The following is an 18,940-nucleotide window of genomic DNA, read 5'->3' on the forward strand; positions in this document are numbered from 1 at the left end:
ACAGTTCTCCAGTGGTTACTTTTACTTTTTGAATGTAATGATACTCAGGATGTATGGAAATCTTTCACCACTAGGTGTCACTCTTTCTTCACAGAATTACTTCCCACACACAGGTCAAGTTTCCAGTTGTTTTCATTGCTTTGCATTTGACTGTTTGTCTGTTCTGTTTTGCTAATACATTTTAAGTGGTTAGTAAATAATGTTAAAATAAATGTTAGCCATTACTGCATGCAATTACTATTTTAAACTTATCTTTATTTTACATTTGAGGAAACTAAGGCACAGAAGTTATTTGACTATAAGATTTGAACAAAGGAAATGTGATTTCACAGTCATACTTGTTAACTATGCTATGAAGTAGGAATACTTTATGAGGTCTTTTATACTTAAACAGTAGAGTTTAAGTTTAGAGTTAGCAATGATGAATGAGTGTCCAAAAACTGTATTCATATTTTTAGTCTTTCTGAGAGTTACTGATGGTGAGTTGTGTATAACTAGAGAGTATTTGTGTGTGTCATATGTGTGTATGAGTGCTGGAAATACTCTGACAGTTTACAGTAGAGGCAGGCTTACATAATTCAGTCATGAAAGCTGAGGCTGAGAATTTTGAGGGGATCCTCCTCTGTCTTAATGAGTCTGTACGCTACAAAAACAACTTTTTGCTTTATTTACTAACTGGTTTTTAATATTAAAATATTATATTTAGGTGCCTTAATAATTGTTGAAACTTGGTTTCTTGGATGGGAGTTACTGTTAATGCATATTCCACAAAATGAGTAAATGAATGAATTAGTGAACATTGTTTTTTTAACTGCTTCTGAAGGTGAGGGTGGTGAGATCATCTCCACCAAGTTCGCAGTTCAAAGCCACACTTCTGGAGTCTTACCAGGTCTATAAACGTTACCAGATGGTTATTCACAAGAACTCACCTGATACGCCAACTGAGAGCCAGGTCAGCAGACCAAGTGTAATTTTCCTATGCAAACAAAGCTTTCCCTTTCACTTAATATCATTTAATGAAATCTTGGTTTATTTGTGCTACATTTTATTTGTGTTCAATTTGCAACATATCTGCAAAGACGTAAGACTGAATTAATGGACATTCTGAAAGTGCAAATTTGACCGAGTGCCATGTGAAGTGCCAGTCATGTATAATTTCAGAGTGGAAAATAATATGCAAAATTATTTAAAGTCACTATTTTAGAGGCATTTATCTAAAAGATAGTAGTAGAGCTCTAAATTAAAATATCTATGCGGAAAAGGCAGGAAACTTGATATTTTTATGGTAGATATATACTTTGCCTAACATGATTATAATGCTTTATTTGTATTTGAAAGACAAATGTAGAAAGAATTCATCACAATTAAATTATTCTTTGTTAATCTGCTACCCTTGCATAATTGAGTGGGACTAGAAAAGGAAGATTAGTAGAATGTTTTAATAGAAGAACTCGTATGCTAATAATTTTATAAATTAAATGACCCAAGAAAAATCTGGAAAGGAAAAAAAAGCTTAAAACACTTAGTATAAATAGAGATGGCAGAAGTAGTGATCATGACCACGATTAGCAACAATATTGACTCTAGTTTATGCAGAAAACTACAATAGTTGGATAGAGGAAAAAACAACAAATTGTTGGCTCTTGGCTCTTACGATCGTGTTTGACATTTTCCTAAGTTTTAGTACAGAGGTAGCACGTCAGTCTCTGCACCAGTCCACCCAGTCTGAGGTTTCTTTTCATGACAAATTCCAGTTTGAGCTTTGGTGTGGATTTGCGGAGATCTTACTCTGGCCTCACCTTCAGAAGCATATCATCAGTTAGAGATGTTTCAATAGCATTTGCTTGTATTTTCCTTGCTCTGAAGGTGAGGTTAGTACCTGTCTCCTTTGAGGACCCAGAGTTCAAGTCGTCCTTCAGCCAGTCCTTTTCTTTGTATGTCAAGTATCAAGTGGCCATACACCAGGATCCGCCTGATGAATGTGGGAAGACTGAGGTATTGTTTGTTAACTGTTGTTTTCTGTGTTGATAAGGTCGTCTGGGAAGAAGTGTAATATATGCCATTTTCTTGTCAGGGGGAGCTGATGACTCTTTCAGTATGTATTACTGAACTTTTGTGAACACTCACATGGTCATACATGTGAGCATTTTAAATCCTTAGAAAAAAGGATTGCAAATTCAGGATGTGTTCTTAGTGTTTTCTCTAGGAACCTGAATGTAGTGGTTTATATGGTCAGTCATCAAACCTAGGTTAACAGTCATTTACTGAGTACCCATCATGTGCCAGACTGTGTGCCACAGAACAAAAGGAAAAATCTCTCTCTTCAAGAAACATAATCAAATGGGAAAGACAGACCAATAAGCAAAAATATCTTAACAAGAAATGAATCCGAAATACCTACACCTAACCTACCGAACATCACAGCTTAGCCTCGCCTGCTGTAAACGTGCTCAGACACTTATATCAGCCTGCAGTTAAGCAGAATTCTCTAACACAAAGCCTATTTTATAACAGAATGTTGAGTATCTCATGTAATTTATTGAATACTGTACTGAAAGTGAAAAACAGAATGGTTTTGCACCATTGTAAAGTTGAAAAAGCGTTAAGTCCAACCATTATAGATTGGGAACCTTCTGTTAGATATTGTATGATTTCATGGGTGTTTATTGAGGGCCTGTCTTTCCCAGGCTTGGAAAATTGAATTGAATGAGATGGCATCATTGTCACAGTAGAACCATTATATATGTTGGAAGAAAGAGGCCAACAGATGCAGAATTAGAGTTTTGATTTTTTGACTGCTTTTGTTTTTTTAAGGACATGATGTATAAGCTAAAAAGAGAGGAGTAATACAGAGGACAGAAGTTAATGCTGCCTGTTCCCTGAGAAAGGGCTCACTTCCCAGATCCCCCAAGCCTTCTAGTTAAAGTGTGATCTGCAGACCTGCAGCATCAGCAGTACCTGGAACACAGAATCTCAGTCCTACTGATTCAGAATCTGCATCTTAAACTAGGTTTCTGAAGGATACATATGCACATTTCGGTTATGAGAAGCTGTGTCCTAGGTTCCCGATCTATCCATGCCACTGTGGTTGGTAGCATTTGCGGATAGTAAGGATTGCTAGGCCTAAGAAGCTTCCTTGGATATTCTCAGGGATCTTATTCCTTTCTGAGGTTTCCTCCTTCCTACTGCTCTGGAGATGATGCCTTTGTACTTCCCTGCTTAGCAGGTATGAATAGTTGGGACAAAATGTTCCTGTGGCCTAGTGTGTTTATTCGAGACTTCTCCAGGAGCTTCTCCTGGTAGACTTCAGGCCTCTGGGAAGTCCTTTTATGCAGACTTTGAGCAACACTAAAGGCGTTCATGGTCTGAATTGGGGTGGTAGACAGGTATGTAATTGCAGTGCCTTTAGAATTAGCCATTGGATTAGTAGGGAAAGACAGCTTAGTATGAGACTGGAGGGTAGAGAGGTTTTTCTCAGGGAAATGACATCTGAGCCAAGTCTGGAAGATGAGGGGTGTTTGCCAGGACAAAAAGGGAGAAGGGTGTTCTGGGTAGCCTGACTAGAATATGCAGAGGTGGAGGGTGAAATGGTATGCCTTTTTGAGGAACAACTATTAATACTTAGTTTAGTATGGCCAGAACATAGGGTACATATTAGGAGGTAATAAGGGATGAGACGTTTTTTTCTTCTTTTTCCTTTGAGACAAAGGCTTGCTCTGTTGCCCAGGCTGGAGTGCAGTGGCATGATCTTGGCTCACTGAAACCTCTGCCTCCTGTGTTCAAGCGATTCTTCTGCCTCATCCCTCTGAGTCTCTGGGATTACAGGTGTGTGCCACCATGCCCAGCTAATTTTTGTATTTCTGATAGACATGGTTTTACCATGTTGGCCAGGTTGGTCTTGAACTCCTGACCTTAGGTGATCCACCCGCCTCAGCCTCCCAAAGTGCTGGGATTACAGGTGTGAGCCACCGCGTCTGGCCAAGGGATGAGGCTTTGGAGGTTCAGGTAGGAGCCAGATTTTTTAAAAATAATATTTTGGAAATATTTAAACTGCTACATACCTATCACCAGTCTTCAACTAGCCTCAACATGCTGCCATTCTTGTTTATCTCTCCATACTTTTTTGTTATTTTGCTGTACTATTTTATACCAAATCTCAGACATCATATCATTTTATATGTAAATCCTTCCATATGTATCTTAACTGACTAAAAATACGGGATGATCAGATACGTGCCTTCTAATGTAATCCAGTAAGAAGTATAAAGCACCGCCTATGGAATGTTCTTGCTAAAGAAATTGAATCCGGATGTATACAAGCTTCTAGATCTACTGACCAGTTCACAGGAAATATGAGGGGTAAAGGAATGTGTTAAAATGACACTTGGGCACTTCTATAAGATAAATTACCTGGTTTCTTTAAATAAACTAATAAACATTTAAAAAGGGAACTCTATTCTTAGGTTAAAAGTTATTAATGTAGACATTAAAAAATAGATAACTATAGTACCATTATTATACCCAGTAAAATGTGTATCATTTAATGCTTAGTACATATTTTATTTTAGTTTTCTTTTTTTTTTTGAGATGGAGTCTTCCTCTGTTGCCTAGACCATCTCGGCTCACTGCAACCTCTGGCTCCTAGGTTCAAGCAGTTCTCCTGTCTTATACTCCTGAGTAGCTGGGACTACAGGTGCCCACCACCATGCCCAGCTAATATTTGTATTTTTAGTAGAGAAGAGGTTTCACCATATTGGTCAGGCTGGTTTCAAACACATGACCTCAGGTGATCCACCCTCCTTAGACTCCCAAAGTGCTGGCATTATAGGCATGAGCCACCATGCCTGGCTTTTTTTTGGGGAGGGTGGGGGAGAGAGTCTTGCTCTGTCACCCAGGCTGGAGTGCATGGCACCATCCTGGCTTACTGCAACTTTGCCTCCGAGGTTCAAGCAACTCTCATGCCTTAGCCACCTGAGTAGCTTCGGACTACGGGCATGTGCCACCATGCCTGACTAATTTTTGTATTTTTAGTAGCAACGGGATTTCGCCACATTGGCCAGGCTAGTCTCAAACTCCTGTAATCCCAAAGTGCTGGGATTATAGGTGTGAACCACTGCACCTGGCTGATACACTACATTTTTCATTTTGTTTTCCACTCATCCACTGATCATTGATGGACATTACGGTGGGTTTTGTTTTTGTTTTCGTTTTTTTTTTTTTTGAGCTGGAGTTTCACTCTTGTTGCCCAGGCTGGAGTCCAATGGTATGATCTTGGCTCACTGCAACCTCTGCCTTCCGGGTTCAAGCGACTCTCCTGCCTCAGCCTCCCAAGTAGCTGGGATTACAGGTGCCCGCCACCATGCCTGGCTAATTTTTTGTATTTTTAGTATAGATGGGGTTTCATCATTTTGGCCAGTCTGGTCTCGAACTCCTGACCTCAGGTGATCTACCTGCCTCGACTTCCCAAAGTGCTAAGATTACAAATGTAAGCCACTACCCCCAGCTTTGGGTGGTTTTTATTGTTTGACTTTTATGGAAAATTCTGTTATGAACATTCCATGTTCAAGTTTTTATGTGGATGTGTGTTTTCTTGTATACCTAGGTGTGGAATTACTGGGTCATGTGGTAACTGTTTTCTCCTTTTGAGGAACTGCCAGACTGTTTTTCAGAGAGCGAAATCATTTAACATTCCCACCAGAAGTGGGTGAGGGCTCCACTCTCTCCCTCCATGTGTTCACCAACACTTGTTGTGTCTCTTTTTTCTTAAAGTTGTTTTTATGTTACTCTTAGTGCATGTAAAGTGGTATCTCATTATGGTTTTGATTTGCATTTCCCTTCCTGTGCTTTTTGGCCATTTGCATTTCTTTGGAGAATCGTGTATTCTAACCCTTTGCTCATTTTTTAATTGGGTTGTCTTTATTACTGAGTTGTAGAAGTTCATTATATTCTGGGTACAAGTCTCTTATGTATGTGATTACAAATACTCTCTTGTATTCTGTGGATTATCCGTATCTCTAGGAACATTTCCTGATGAAAATCTATTTTGTCTGCTATCAGTAGAGCCACTCCATGTTGTGATTCCTGTTTGCCTGATCCATCTTTTTCCTCCTTTTACCTTCAATCTGTTTGTGCCTTTGAATCTAAAGTGTGTCTCTTTTAGACACCATGTAGTTGACCTGGGTTTTTTTTGTTTGTTTGTTTGTTTGTTTGTTTTTTCTAAATCCAGGGGGAGAACAGTCTCCCTTTTAATTGAAGTGTTAAATCAGTTCACATTTAATGTTTTGATTGAACTAGTTGAATTTACACCTTCCATTTTACTTCATTTCCCTGATATGTCCATGTTTTTTTTTCTCTTTTCCTCTTTTAGTGCTTTCTTTTGCACCAAACAAGTGAATTGTTTAGACAATGAGTGTGGAAAAGGAAGTGGGGTGGCGGGGTGGTGGAGAGGGGGAGGGGAAAAGGTCATGATGAATCTGTTCCCACCCTGTGGAGACTTCAAAAGAGATGGTGGAAGTTGCGCCACTATCTCACTCCGCCACCAGGTGGTGGTGTAGATCGAGAACACTTGTGTTGTTTCACCCTGTGCAAGTTGTGTGTTCACAGCCCAAGAAGTATGAATAAATGCTTTTTTTTCTGTCCTTTATTGTAATTTTCATTGAGGCACTGAAAGGATAATTACAAGTGATTCTTTGCTTGTTAACGGATTTAAATATTTTCTGGATTTTAATCTTGAGAAGTTTTCATCTTCAGTTTTTTCCTCTTAATGGTTTAAATTTTTGTATATGAAAGTAATAACTTATAGTTAGAAAATTATCCAGTGTATTAGAGAATTGACATTCTCCAATTATGCAAAGACCAGACAATCATATATAGGCATACACAGTAAGTTCTCACTTAATGTCATTGATGGTTCTTGGAAACTGTGGTCATAGGTGAAATGACATATGAGGAAACCAGTTTTACCATAGGCTGATTGATATAAACAAAAGTTAAGTTCCTACAGCATATTTCTGGTCATAAAACATCACCAGACTTCTAAATAAAAACCAAAGCACTTCTCATATTAAACATTGAAGTAAATGTGAGCTATACATACATTTAAGAAAGATTCATAAAAACAAGTAAGATAATAATTTACCCAGTGATTTCACTTCAGGTGGTGGGGGGCTGCAGACTATTCTGGAAGCTCAGGACCTAGGTTGGACACCCAGCCTGGACCAGGAGTCTGTTGCATCACAGGGTGCATTGACACACATACCCACACTCACACTGGCACCATGTAGACACCAGTAAGCCTAACATGCACACCTGTGGGGTGTGGGAGGAAACTGGAAGACCCAGAGCAAACCGGCGCAGACGCGGGGAGAACTGCAAGCTCCACACAGATAGTGCCCTGGCCAGGAGGCAGGATTTTTTTTTTTTAAATCATTAAGGTATTTTTGGTTTTTGGTGTTTGTAGAAGCAGGATCTTGCTGTGCTGCCCAGGTTGGTCTCAAACTAATCGAAGTAATAACGAAATGATATTGTGCCAGGCCGTACCACCCGAGGACCTACCTGTTGGTGCTACAGGTTGAGTATCACTAATGTGAAATCTGAAATCCAGAAATGCTCCAAGATTAGAAACTTGTTGAGTGCCAACATGACAGTCAAAGAAAATGCCCATTGGAACTTTTGGATTTCAGATACTTGAATTCAGGATACTTAACCTGTATTTTATAAATATTTAACTCTGGCCTATAATTAATATAATTAGAATGATGGTAAGATCTGAACATTTTGAAACTTTTATATTTTTATTTATTTATTTACTTACTTATTTAGAGACAAAGTCTCTCCCTCTGTTGCCCAGGCTAAAGTTCAGTAGCACAGTCTCAGCTCATTGCAACCACCATCTCCTGGGTTCAAGTGATTTTTGTGCCTTAGCCTCTTAAGTAGCTGGGACTACAGGCACATGTCTCCACGCTCAGCTAATTTTTGTATTTTTAATAGAGACAGGGTTTCACCATGTTGGCCAAGCTGGTCAGGAACTCCTGACCTCAAGTGATCCACCTGCCTGCCTTGACCTCCCAAAATGCTGGAATTACAGTGTGAGCCCCTGGGCCTGGCCACATTTTGAGACTTTTAAGGCATTTTTTTTTTTTCTTTTTTGAGATAGAGTCTAACTCTATCACCTAGGCTAGATGCAGTGGTGCCGATCTTGGCTCACTGCAACCTCTGCCTCCCGGGTTCAAGCGATTCTCGTGCCTCAGCTTCCCGAGTAGCTGAGATTACAGGCGTGTGCCACCACACCCGGCTGATTTTTGTAATTTTAGTAGAGACGGGGTTTCACCATGTTGGCCAGGCTGGTCTCAAACTCTGGATCTCAGGTGATCTGCCTGCCTTGGCCTTCCGAAGTGCTGGGATTATAGGTGTGAGCCACTGCACCCGGCCTAAAGCATATTTTTTAAAACCAGGCTAACTTACTTGAATAAAGTAGAGAGCTTAGGCACTTATTTGTATAATTCAGTCAGGTAAGCCAGTTTCTATAAGCAGCTCATAAGTCAGGGCACACTTGTGTATTGTAGTCTGTCTCAGAGTCTGTGACAAGACATTTGTTACGAATAGTAGTCAAATGACCAAAGCTTTTGAATCATTTACTTAAATTAATTGGAGAAAGATACTGTTACATCCAAGTGTGTTTGTTTTTGGGGAGATCCAAAGGGATGGAGTTAAAGCTAGCACTGGGAGCATTCATCTCTCTTTCCTTCTTTTCTTCTCTCCTTTCTTCTCTCCCCTCTACTTCCCTCTTCTGCCTTCCTCCCTCTTTTTCTTCGTTTGACACAGGCTCTTGCTCTGTCACCCAAGCTGTAGTGCAGTGTCATTATGGCTCACTGCAGCCTTGAACTCCAGGGTTCAAGCAGTCCCTCCTGCCTTGGTCCCCTCAGTAGCTGGCATTACAGACATATGCTACTACACCTGGCCTTTTTTTTTTTTTGAGAGGAGGTCTTGCTATGTTACCCAGTCTGGTCTTAAACTCCTGGCCTCAAATAATCTTCCCAAAGTTCTGGGATTAGGCATGAGCTACCGTACCAAGCTAACATTTAATTTAAAGTTCCTTTTGGTTAATAACTTCCTAAAACTTGTCTCAGATCACAAAATCATATCATCATACAACATTGGAGGTGAAAGGATTTTAGGAGTATATAGATGAATGTCTTATATTTAGAGAATTAATTAATTTGCCTAAGGTAACATGAGTAGTTAGTGGCAGAGCAATGCCCTGAAATTGCAGTGCCTTTTTTTTTTTTAGACAAGGTCTCACTCTGTCTCCCAGATTGCCGTGCAGTGGCACCATCTGGGCTCACTACAACCTCCACCTCCCAGGCTCATGTGATTCTTCTGCCTCAGACTCCCAAGTAGCTGGGATTACAGATTGCATGCCACTACTGCCTGGCTAATTTTTGTATTTTTAGTAGAGACGAGGTTTCACCATGTTGTCCAGGCTGGTTTCAAACTCCTGCCCTCAAGGGATCCACCTGCCTTGGTCTCCCAAAGTGCTGGGATTATAGGCATAAGCCACCGTGCCCGGTCTGCAGTGCTTTTTATACTAGACCATGATGTTGCCATTTGAAAAAGTTAAAAGTGGGCCTCAGTAAAATATGGAGTGACTGACATCAGTGAGTGAAGTGTTCATTGTAAGCAAATTTTCCAGGCATTGGAAACACTTTTATTGCTGAGATATTATGTACTCTAATTATTTAAAATGACAGTGTTCCCAAAATGTATTGTGTTCTTCCTCACCTTCTCAAACAGAATGCTGAGCAGGACTTGCCTGTTGATAATGGCACTCAGATTTTCCAAGGAATATTCTTCCGCTCTCGCTGTATTTCAGTGTGCCATGGGTCACCGCTTTTATCTCTGAAGTTACTCTGTTGTCACCTTTATCTTTTCTCTTGCTGACAACTCTTGTTAGTTTGTCTAGTATTAGCATTTGTTTCCTTTCTAATTTGTGATTTCTTAATATGTTCGTTAAAATATTGAACACCTATTATATGTCGAGTACTGTTGAGGCATTTGGTAGCTGTTTAATCAGTGAGTAAATCAGATAATGATCTCTTGCTCTCATGAAGCTTGCATTCTGGGGGTATGGTTGGGGCAAATGCTCAGATGTAGTCATTAAACAATAAGCATAATACATCAGTAAATTACATAGTAGGTTAGCAGGGGGTTTATGGGAAGTAATAGAGCCAGTATAAAGGAGGGTTGGAAGTGTTGGTTATTGGTTTGGATACTAGATCACCGAGTTTATGGTTAGTAAAGTTACAGCTGAGAGGAAAGTGGGAGAAGGAGCTTGCGGGACTCTTCTGTAAGTTGGGAATATAAACATTGGGAAGTGCCGTTTTGAGTTCTCATTTTAACCTTTATTTGCATTTTTGGGGGGTTGTGTCTTTTATTTGAATGTCGGAAGTTCTGGAGTAGCTTGATAATTGTCCTCTGCTTAGAGTTTAGCTTTATATAACAGTAATTATTACAATCAATTTGAACATACTTACATTGTTTTCTGAAAGTCAAGAATTGAGACGTGAAATAGGAGGTTAGCTGTCAATTGAATGCTTGGCATGAAATGGATGCTGATTCTTGACTAACCTCCTGCCTGAGAACAAATGTGCCCAGTGAGAGACTGTTTTGATTGAACAGTGTGAAGGTGCTGTCAGTACTACCAAACAGTGCTTACTATGTTAACAGTTCCATACATTTTGGGTCAGGATATTATTGACATGAAGGCTGAGTAGCATCAAGGGTGAATATGTAAACTCTAACCCGTCATTTCTGCCTTAACTCTCATCTTCTCTACTTACTACCTGTGTGGCTTTCAGCAAGTTCCCAGTTGCTCAGCTGTCTTCACTTCAGTTTCCTCATTTGTAAACATGGGAAGGACCTACAACAGAACTCCTTGTGTTAATTGCATAAGGTTATACTTGTAAAGGTGTTTGGCCAAATAATCATTGACTGAACTTTTGTTACTAGGCTCTGGATGATGTTTTTAGGAACCATCAGAGATACTGAAGTTAACAGCAAGTAACTGATCCTTCTGGTTACCCAGTCAGCATTTGTACATGAAATTGTATTTTTCTTCGTTGTTTTGTTTTTCCTTTTAATTAATTCAGATATCCATTTGAATTAAAAGGATGCGTGTTTTAAATTTTAATATTAAAATCAGTCCATTCAAAGAAAAAAGTAGTAATATTCAAAACCACTTAGTTTGACTTATCAACATATAACTTTAGTCTTTGAGAATTTTTAATATTTTAATTTATCCTGTTATACCACATAAAACCTGTAAAGAATTTTTAATATATTGATTCATCTATTATACCACATAAAAACTGTAAAAGATGTCATTTGGCAAAGGATTTATTTATGATTTTCTTTCTTCTTCTTTTTTTTTTTTTAAGAGACAGGATCTCACTGTGTTGCCTACGCTGACGTGCAGTTGGTTATTCATGGGTATTATGATCACTGTACACTACAGCCTTGAATACCTGGGCTCAGCGATCCTCCTGCCTTAGCTTCCCAAGTAGCTGGGACTACAGGCACACCATGGTGCCTAGTTTCTATTATATGTGTATTTCTTAATTGCTTTACCTAGAACTGGAGACGAAGGAACTATAGGTATCTTGTTTTTTTATTCTGGTGGTACAGCTTCTTGTTCATACAGGAGCAGATCTCTCCTTTTGATAAATTAGCTATATTGGGGTACCATAAATCCATAGCATACTTTGTGCTTGTTATACTAATGTATAAAAATACTATATGCAAGAGTCGGAAGAAATATACAATGCCCAGCAGAGTGTCTGGAATGGAGTAGAAGCCCAGGTGAACTTGTGGTGAATGAATGAGCAGCTGCATTGACTACTTTTAAAAAACAGCTGGAGAACTCAGTTGTTGCCAAATTGAAAGCTACTTGGGAAGAAAATAGTGTTCTTGAAACTTGTGACATGAAGCAAAAAGGAAAATTCAAATGATGTCATAAGCTTTTGACAGTTGTTCTATTATAATAAGTAAAAGCTGCTTTTAATTTCCTGAGTGAGAGTGTTGAGCAATTTACGTATGAGTTAAGCACATTTTAGTGAGTGCAAAGCTCATGTGATGGGAACAACTTTGCTGTGAGTGCCATTTGTCTTTAGCTTTTGTATTTTAGGTCTGTTTTTCCCATTAAAACTGAAGAGCATCAAGTTTTATGACCTCCTGGTAATCACTTGACAAGTGAACAATAGTACCTTTTGATGGCTAGTCTAAACAAGGAAAGTTTGTATTTTCACTGTGGTCATTCATTTTATATGCCAAATAATTTTAGGTAACTGCCTGTATGATTAAAAAGCAGTTGATTTTCATCTAGTCAATAGTAGTTAATTATAAAAGTAAAATATATATTACATGTGGTTATTTATCCAGAGTATAATTCTGCCTTTAAGAATATGAAAAATAGGGAATATATTTGTATAGTTCTGTAAATATATATATACACATTTGTTGGCTTTTATATGACATTTTATTCCAGAAATAGCTCATAAGTTTATAACGGCTTTCGTATTACTTTTTCCTGGACTGTGGAGGAATGCGATTCTTCTATTCAAGCAGTCATATAAACATTTAATTTGGGGCATGTTCCACTCACTATGGTAGATACTGGGGATGCATAGATGAGTAAGACATGTTTGGTTCTTGTACATTTTAGCTAACAAATGAAATTTAATTTAAAAATATTTTTAGAAGTGTCTTTTCATAGGGTTGCATTGATGTTAAAGTGTTAAAGGTTGTTAGAAATATATGTACCTGACAAGATGTGGACATATTCACACTTGCTTTAAATCAGTTGGTTTGATAAGTATGCAAACGGTACCTGTAATCAATCAGTATGTTCATGTTATCAATATGTTTATATTAATATAGTTGTTTATTCTTAATAATACTCAAATAGCTGATAATGTATTCCATTTTTATTACTTTGACCAAATGGCATTAAAAACAAATTTTGTCTTTATTGTGATTTCCTGCTAATTTTGATTTCTTAGTTTTGTGGTATTTTCTACTTATCCCTAATTTATGTTGTTTGGATTTTTGGAAGACACCCAATTTTTTAAGGTTAATTAGAATGATTTTGCCTAGTCTAGTGTAATTTAAGTGATACCTAGTTTCATCCTCTGTATTTATTTCTTGGTATGTATTCCTTGCTCCTCAGAAATGGTATGTGCTGGAAGTTTTTCTGAAGGAAACTGGTGCTTAGAGGACGTGGATGTGTTCCTAAGAAGGTGTAACAAGAAGGGGACAGGTTTTTACTTCAGCAATACTGGGTCTTCTTTACTGGTGACTGCTTCTCTCTGTTTATGGAATCTTACCTTGACCAGATGACTTAATTCTATAGAGTAACCAGGTGCCATGAAGAGTAATGGGAGAAAGAAACGACTGTGAATATTCATGGTGAAACCCCATCTCTACTAAAATAAAAAATTAGGCATGGTGGCACTCTCCTGTAGTCTCAGCTACTTAGGAGGCAGAGGAAAGGGAGTCACTTGAACCTAGAAGGCAGAGGTTGCAATGAGCTGAGATGGCGCCACTGCACTCCCAGCCTGGTGACAGACCGAGACTGTATCTCAAACAAAAACATTTACTCATTGATGAATTACTCCCATTCACAAATGGATGGATGCATCTATTCATTGAATTCATGAATAGTTGAATGCATGTGGACATTTAAGTAGGAAATATTTATTGAGTCCCTACTATGTGCCAGGCATTATTTGGATTGAGGATGTAGTATAGGGAACAAGATAAAAAAGTTCTTGCTCTCAGGCAGGCTATGTGCTAGAGAGGAAGATAAATAATAAGTATGCAATATAGTTAGTGCTGGAGTAATAATGTGTGCTAGCAAGATACATGAAGGGATAGAGTGAGGGATAGCATGGTGGAAGGTGAGAATAGATGAGGCTATCAGGAAGAGGCTCAGATAAGAGAAGCTCCTCAACAGACACCTCTATATGCACTTTGTGCATAGCTGGGGGAAGTACATTTCAGGTAGGTGGGAGAGTACCTGATGTGTTCAAAAAACATCAGGGGTGTTGACGAGGCAGGAACCCAAGTCATGGTGGCGTCTGTCTTCTTGATCATTTCTGTGGCTTGTGGAAGTTTTTTTTGTTTTTTAAATCCCCACCTATGCTTTTTTGCCATTTGTTAGCTGAATTTTTCATTATCATAAAATTGTGTATTTTGTTGTCGACTTATTACTTTATTTTCTTATTACCTAAACATCTATTTGTCACCTTAATTTAGTGTTATTTTAGTTAAGCTGAGACACTTCTTGTTGGTATCTCTGGATTTTATTGCTTTCTTGTTGAGTTCTTGTTAATGGTATTATTAAGTCCTTGGTATAATGAAGGGGAACCATAGACTGGAAAAGGTTTTGAGGTTCTGATGGTAATTTTGCTGCTGTCTGTAAAATAATGTAACATTTTTGGATCTCAGCATGTAAAAGAGGTGAACTAGATAATTGCCAGGATACCTCTTAGCTGTCAAATTGTGTGCTTTCACTGATATTAGGAAAAATCCCCAGGTGGAACTATACAGTTTTTCCTTCTGTTTATTTCCTTTTTTAAATGTAATTTTTAAGTTTATGATGTAGTAAAGTGTGTAAGTCTTAGGTGTATAGCTTGTTGATTTTTTTTTTTTTTTAATTTTGAGACAGAGTCTTGCTCTGTCACCCGGGCTGGAGTGCAGTGATGTGATCTCGGCTCACTGCAACCTCTGCCTCTTGAGTTCTGGCAGTTCTCCCACTTCAGCCTCCCAAGAAGCTGGGATTACAGGTGTGCATCACCATGCCCGGCTAATTTTTGTGTTTTTAGTAGAGAAGGGATTTCACTGTGTTGGCCAGGCTTGTCTTTAACTCCTGGCCTCAAGCAGTTTGCCCACCTCAGCCTCCCAAAGTGCTGGGATTATAGGTATGAGCCACCACACCTGGCCTAATTTTTACTTATGTATATTCACTTATAGTCACGGCTCGTATTAAGAGAGAACATTTTCGGCATGCTAGCAGGCTCCCTCATGGCCCTTCCCAGTCAGTATTTTCCTACCCAGAGGTTAACTACTTTTCTATCACTGTAGATTAATTTTGCCTGTCTTTGAGCTTCATATAAATTTACCATACAGCATAAACTCTCCGGGCTTCTTTTACTTAATATTCTGTGTGAAATCCATGTCACATAGAGTAATAGGTTTTTTTTCAGTGCTGTGTAGTATTCCATTGTATGGAGACAGCATAATTTATTAATCTATTCTATTATTGCTGGGCATATGTGTTGTTGACAGCTTTTGCCTATTATGAATAAAGTTGTTATGAACATTCTTGTACATATCTTTTGATGGACATAACACTAATTTCTCTTAGATATATACTTGGGAGTTACATTGGTTAAAGATGGGGTAAACATCTTTAGCTTTTATATAAATATGGCCAGTTTTCCAGTTTTCCATAGTGGTTGTACCATATAAACATGCTCGTTGTCCCACATCCGCATCAGCATTTGGTGTTGTCTGATGTTTTAGTTTTAGCCTTTCTGATGGGTGGATGGTAATATTGTATTGGGGTTTTAATTTGCTATTTGCTGATGACTAAATAGGGAGCCTTTTTTTTATATATTTATTGGCCATTTGAATATGTTCCTTTTTGTTAAATCTTTGTTTGCCCCCTCCCACCTTTTTAAAGTTGGGTTCATGTGTTTTTTTCCTTATTGACTGTGAGAGTTCTCCATATTCTCTGATATGAGTCTTTATATATATATATGTATATATATATAAAAATATATGAATATATGAATGTGTGTGTGTGTGTGTGTGTGTATGTATGTGTATGTGTGTATATATATATATTCTAAATATCTTTCCACTACCTGGAAATAACTATACTCCTTATCTAGGAAAATATTATTTTGGAAGAATCTAATTTTGAAAGCCCTCGAGTTCTCGTACATTTCTAAACACTCAGCTTGCAGATCAAGAATGTCAGCAACAGATTTAAAGATTCTCTTATATAAAATTTTGGACTCAGTGTTTACTTAAAAAAAACAGAAGGTGTTCTTTCTCTTAAATATACTTGTAAAATTATTTCCATACTTCTTATGAGATGTTTTGTAATTTGTGCTGGTATTTATTTAATGTTATTAACGCGCAGACCTTAGGTCATTAGAATCCTACGGCAAATGATCTTCCTGTTAGAGGAACAAAGGAATCTGAAATCAGAACAGAATACCACCAGCACTGGAGTCTTTCTTTGGTGTGTGTTCTGTTTGATAACTTTGCCAAGAACCTATTTTTCTTTGTGTTTTTGTATGAATTCTGTTTATGGTGATATTGTTTGCTGCTGATAATGTTGAAAAGCAACACAATTTTTTAAGATTCCATTCTTTTGGAGTATAGCTCTTTAAGATACAGAATTGTTATACTCTTACCTAGATTTTATAGATTCATATTGCAAACTTAACAGTTTAATTTTAGAAACAAATACTAGGCTTGAAGGTAGTAAATAACAAATGATATTTTAACAAGTTCATGTGTATATCATTGGTGTTAAAGTCTAGAGCCACTATTTCTACTATTTATAAAATATATGATGACTATTATAATGAACAAAAGAGGTAGCTATTAGTGAATAACCTAACTACAGCCTAAATCCCTCTTGCTGTAAGAAATTAGGGAGAGAGGTGCAAAAAATAGCAAAAGGATATTTATTGTAGTAGCTCATTAATTAGAATATGTGTGAGCAAACTTTGAAATCAACATTTAGAGCCAAACATTTATAACCAGCTCCGTATATTAGTGTTTTATGGACTTTCTTGATTCTGGGCAGATACTAGAATTTTTCAAGAGACATTTTATTATAGTATACCTATGGCATTGCTTTGAGCATTTGCCGATAATATTACCAGGAATATTATTGGGTAGGGACCAGAACTCTTAAACTGGGAAAAATATGACTAGAAATTCATTGATGGTTAGTATTGGATTTTCTGCCATTGTTGAGAGAGCCACACTGAGTATTTTCAGTGAGCAATTCTAGTAAGTACAGACTAGGGAGAACAAATCAGAGCTGGTAGGGACCAGTGTTGCCTAAAATGGGCTTTGTGGAAAATTTATTCTGTGAAATGTTAATAGATATTGCATGAAATTAAAAACAAAAGTCCCTCGTCATGTAACTTTGGGAAGCACTTGACTAAGTGAGGTTAAAGTAAAAGAGTTTTTTCTTTGTAAATACAGGAATGTGCAGAGCCTTTAATATATCAGTGTAGCCTGTAATTCACTAAGGTAAGGAGGAAAAGGAAGTGAGGCTGCTATAGTAAGAGCATTTTCCAAACTTATGTAGCCAAGGAATCATTTTTTAGAGAGTGTCTCAGGAGCCTCACATGCCACAGGACACCACCTGGGGAAGGTGGTTTGGCTGAAATCCTTTTACAGATAAGAAACCAAGGCCCAAATAACTCAAGTGGATAGATCTAATAAGATTCTACACTGTCTAACTCTTAGATCACTGTATTTTGTTTTCTGTTTTTAACCTCGGGCAAAAAAGGAGATGTAATGCTTCAGAAGACAGAGATATAAATATATTAGAGTGTAAATAAGATTTTTGTTGTCATCTTTTAAGATGTTTTGAAGCTTAATGTCTAAGGGGCCATCTCTAATCAGAAAAGGTAGCACAGACAGCCCTTTTAGCTACGTTGCTTACACATGGGACAGAGAATAGCTATAAAAAATGAATTTAGGGAATTATCTGAATCTGCCCTTTTTACTTCCCACTAACAGGTTAAATAAGATCTTACTTCTCAAACCTTAGTTTCCCCTCCTTGTTAAATACAGTTTTAATTCTCATTTTTTTGATGACTTTTTAAATGGATGCTAGCTGTGTCTTAGCTGCTTTGAAGGTTTGATTTTTTTCTGTGATGAAATATGAAACAAACTTTTTTGTGGAATCAAATTAATTTATTAGAGTTGTAGATTTATCAGAGACATTCTTGATATAAAGCCTAGTTTTGCACTGCCTTAAAACTACCAGTTAATTATAGTGTAAATATGTGTCAGAAATTGAACAGGGATGGGAAGGGAGTCTAAAATGTTATTTAACTTAACATAATTTAGAATCTTAACTGAGTTAAGGTTTCCAAATTCCTGATGGAAGAATTTAGCATTTTTTACCTTGAGTATAATTTAGATTGATAATTGCCAAATTTTAAATAAAGGTTTTATTAGATTATAGCCTAAAATAATCAGACCTGTCCCCTGACAAATTATAGGACAGTCAGTAGGGTGCAGGAAGTGAGAGGCCAAGGAAGTATACCCAGAAGTGTATTTTGCTCATGTGAGGAAATTTTGGATAACTAATATGACTAGTTATAAGACTTCAAATTTCACTTTGGCAAATAGAAACACCTCACTGATGTTCCTTGGCTTAGGGGAAAAAATGTTATTTATCTTTGTAAAAATTGCCTTTTGGTGTTGAGTGTTTCCTTTTTCTTCAAAAGATAGGAATTTCATTACTGTTACTTATTAAATAGATAAGACATTTCAGGAACAAAGTGGCTTGAATTATCTGTTGAATCGTTTATGTTACAAAGAGAAAATAATTATCGTTCTTCTGGGTTTTCTTTGGTCCTTATTCCCCCCACCCCTATAACTTGGAAAAAGATCTTACTGATTGTAACTAATAAGAGGTCTTAATTACAATTTTGTGCACTTGGAAGATGGTTTAGAAAATTTTGGTAAGCAAAAAAAAATTTTTTTAATTAAAAAAATTCAAAAGTAGGGAAGTCAAAAAAAAAAAAAGAAAAAGAAAATTTTGGTAAGCATTAAGTGCTTCTTTGGAGAGAATGAGAAAGGATTATGTTATGAGACAGGCTACTGATGATGAATAGAACAG

The 18,940-nt window shown here is 37.5% G+C and overlaps 1 protein-coding gene across 5 annotated transcripts in view; it reads left to right on the forward strand.

The window, feature by feature from the left end:
* The window catches only part of ATE1 (arginyltransferase 1), a 152,404-nt gene that overhangs the window by 16,371 nt on the left and 117,093 nt on the right, over positions 1-18,940 (forward strand). For 2 of the 5 annotated variants that reach the window (XM_012453454.3, XM_012453453.2), the window contains exons 7-8: positions 824-952; positions 1,867-1,995. In XM_012453454.3, the coding sequence (XP_012308877.2) occupies positions 824-952; positions 1,867-1,995 (258 nt within the window). The remainder of the gene's footprint in view (positions 1-823; positions 953-1,866; positions 1,996-18,940) is intronic. The other 3 variants (XM_012453457.3, XM_012453455.3, XM_012453456.3) reach the window with 2 other exon arrangements.

The sequence above is a fragment of the Aotus nancymaae genome, unplaced genomic scaffold (genome assembly GCF_030222135.1).
Source record: "Aotus nancymaae isolate 86718 unplaced genomic scaffold, 86718_ANA_hifiasm-v0.15.2.pri h1tg000010l, whole genome shotgun sequence".
Classification (NCBI taxonomy): domain Eukaryota; kingdom Metazoa; phylum Chordata; class Mammalia; order Primates; family Aotidae; genus Aotus; species Aotus nancymaae.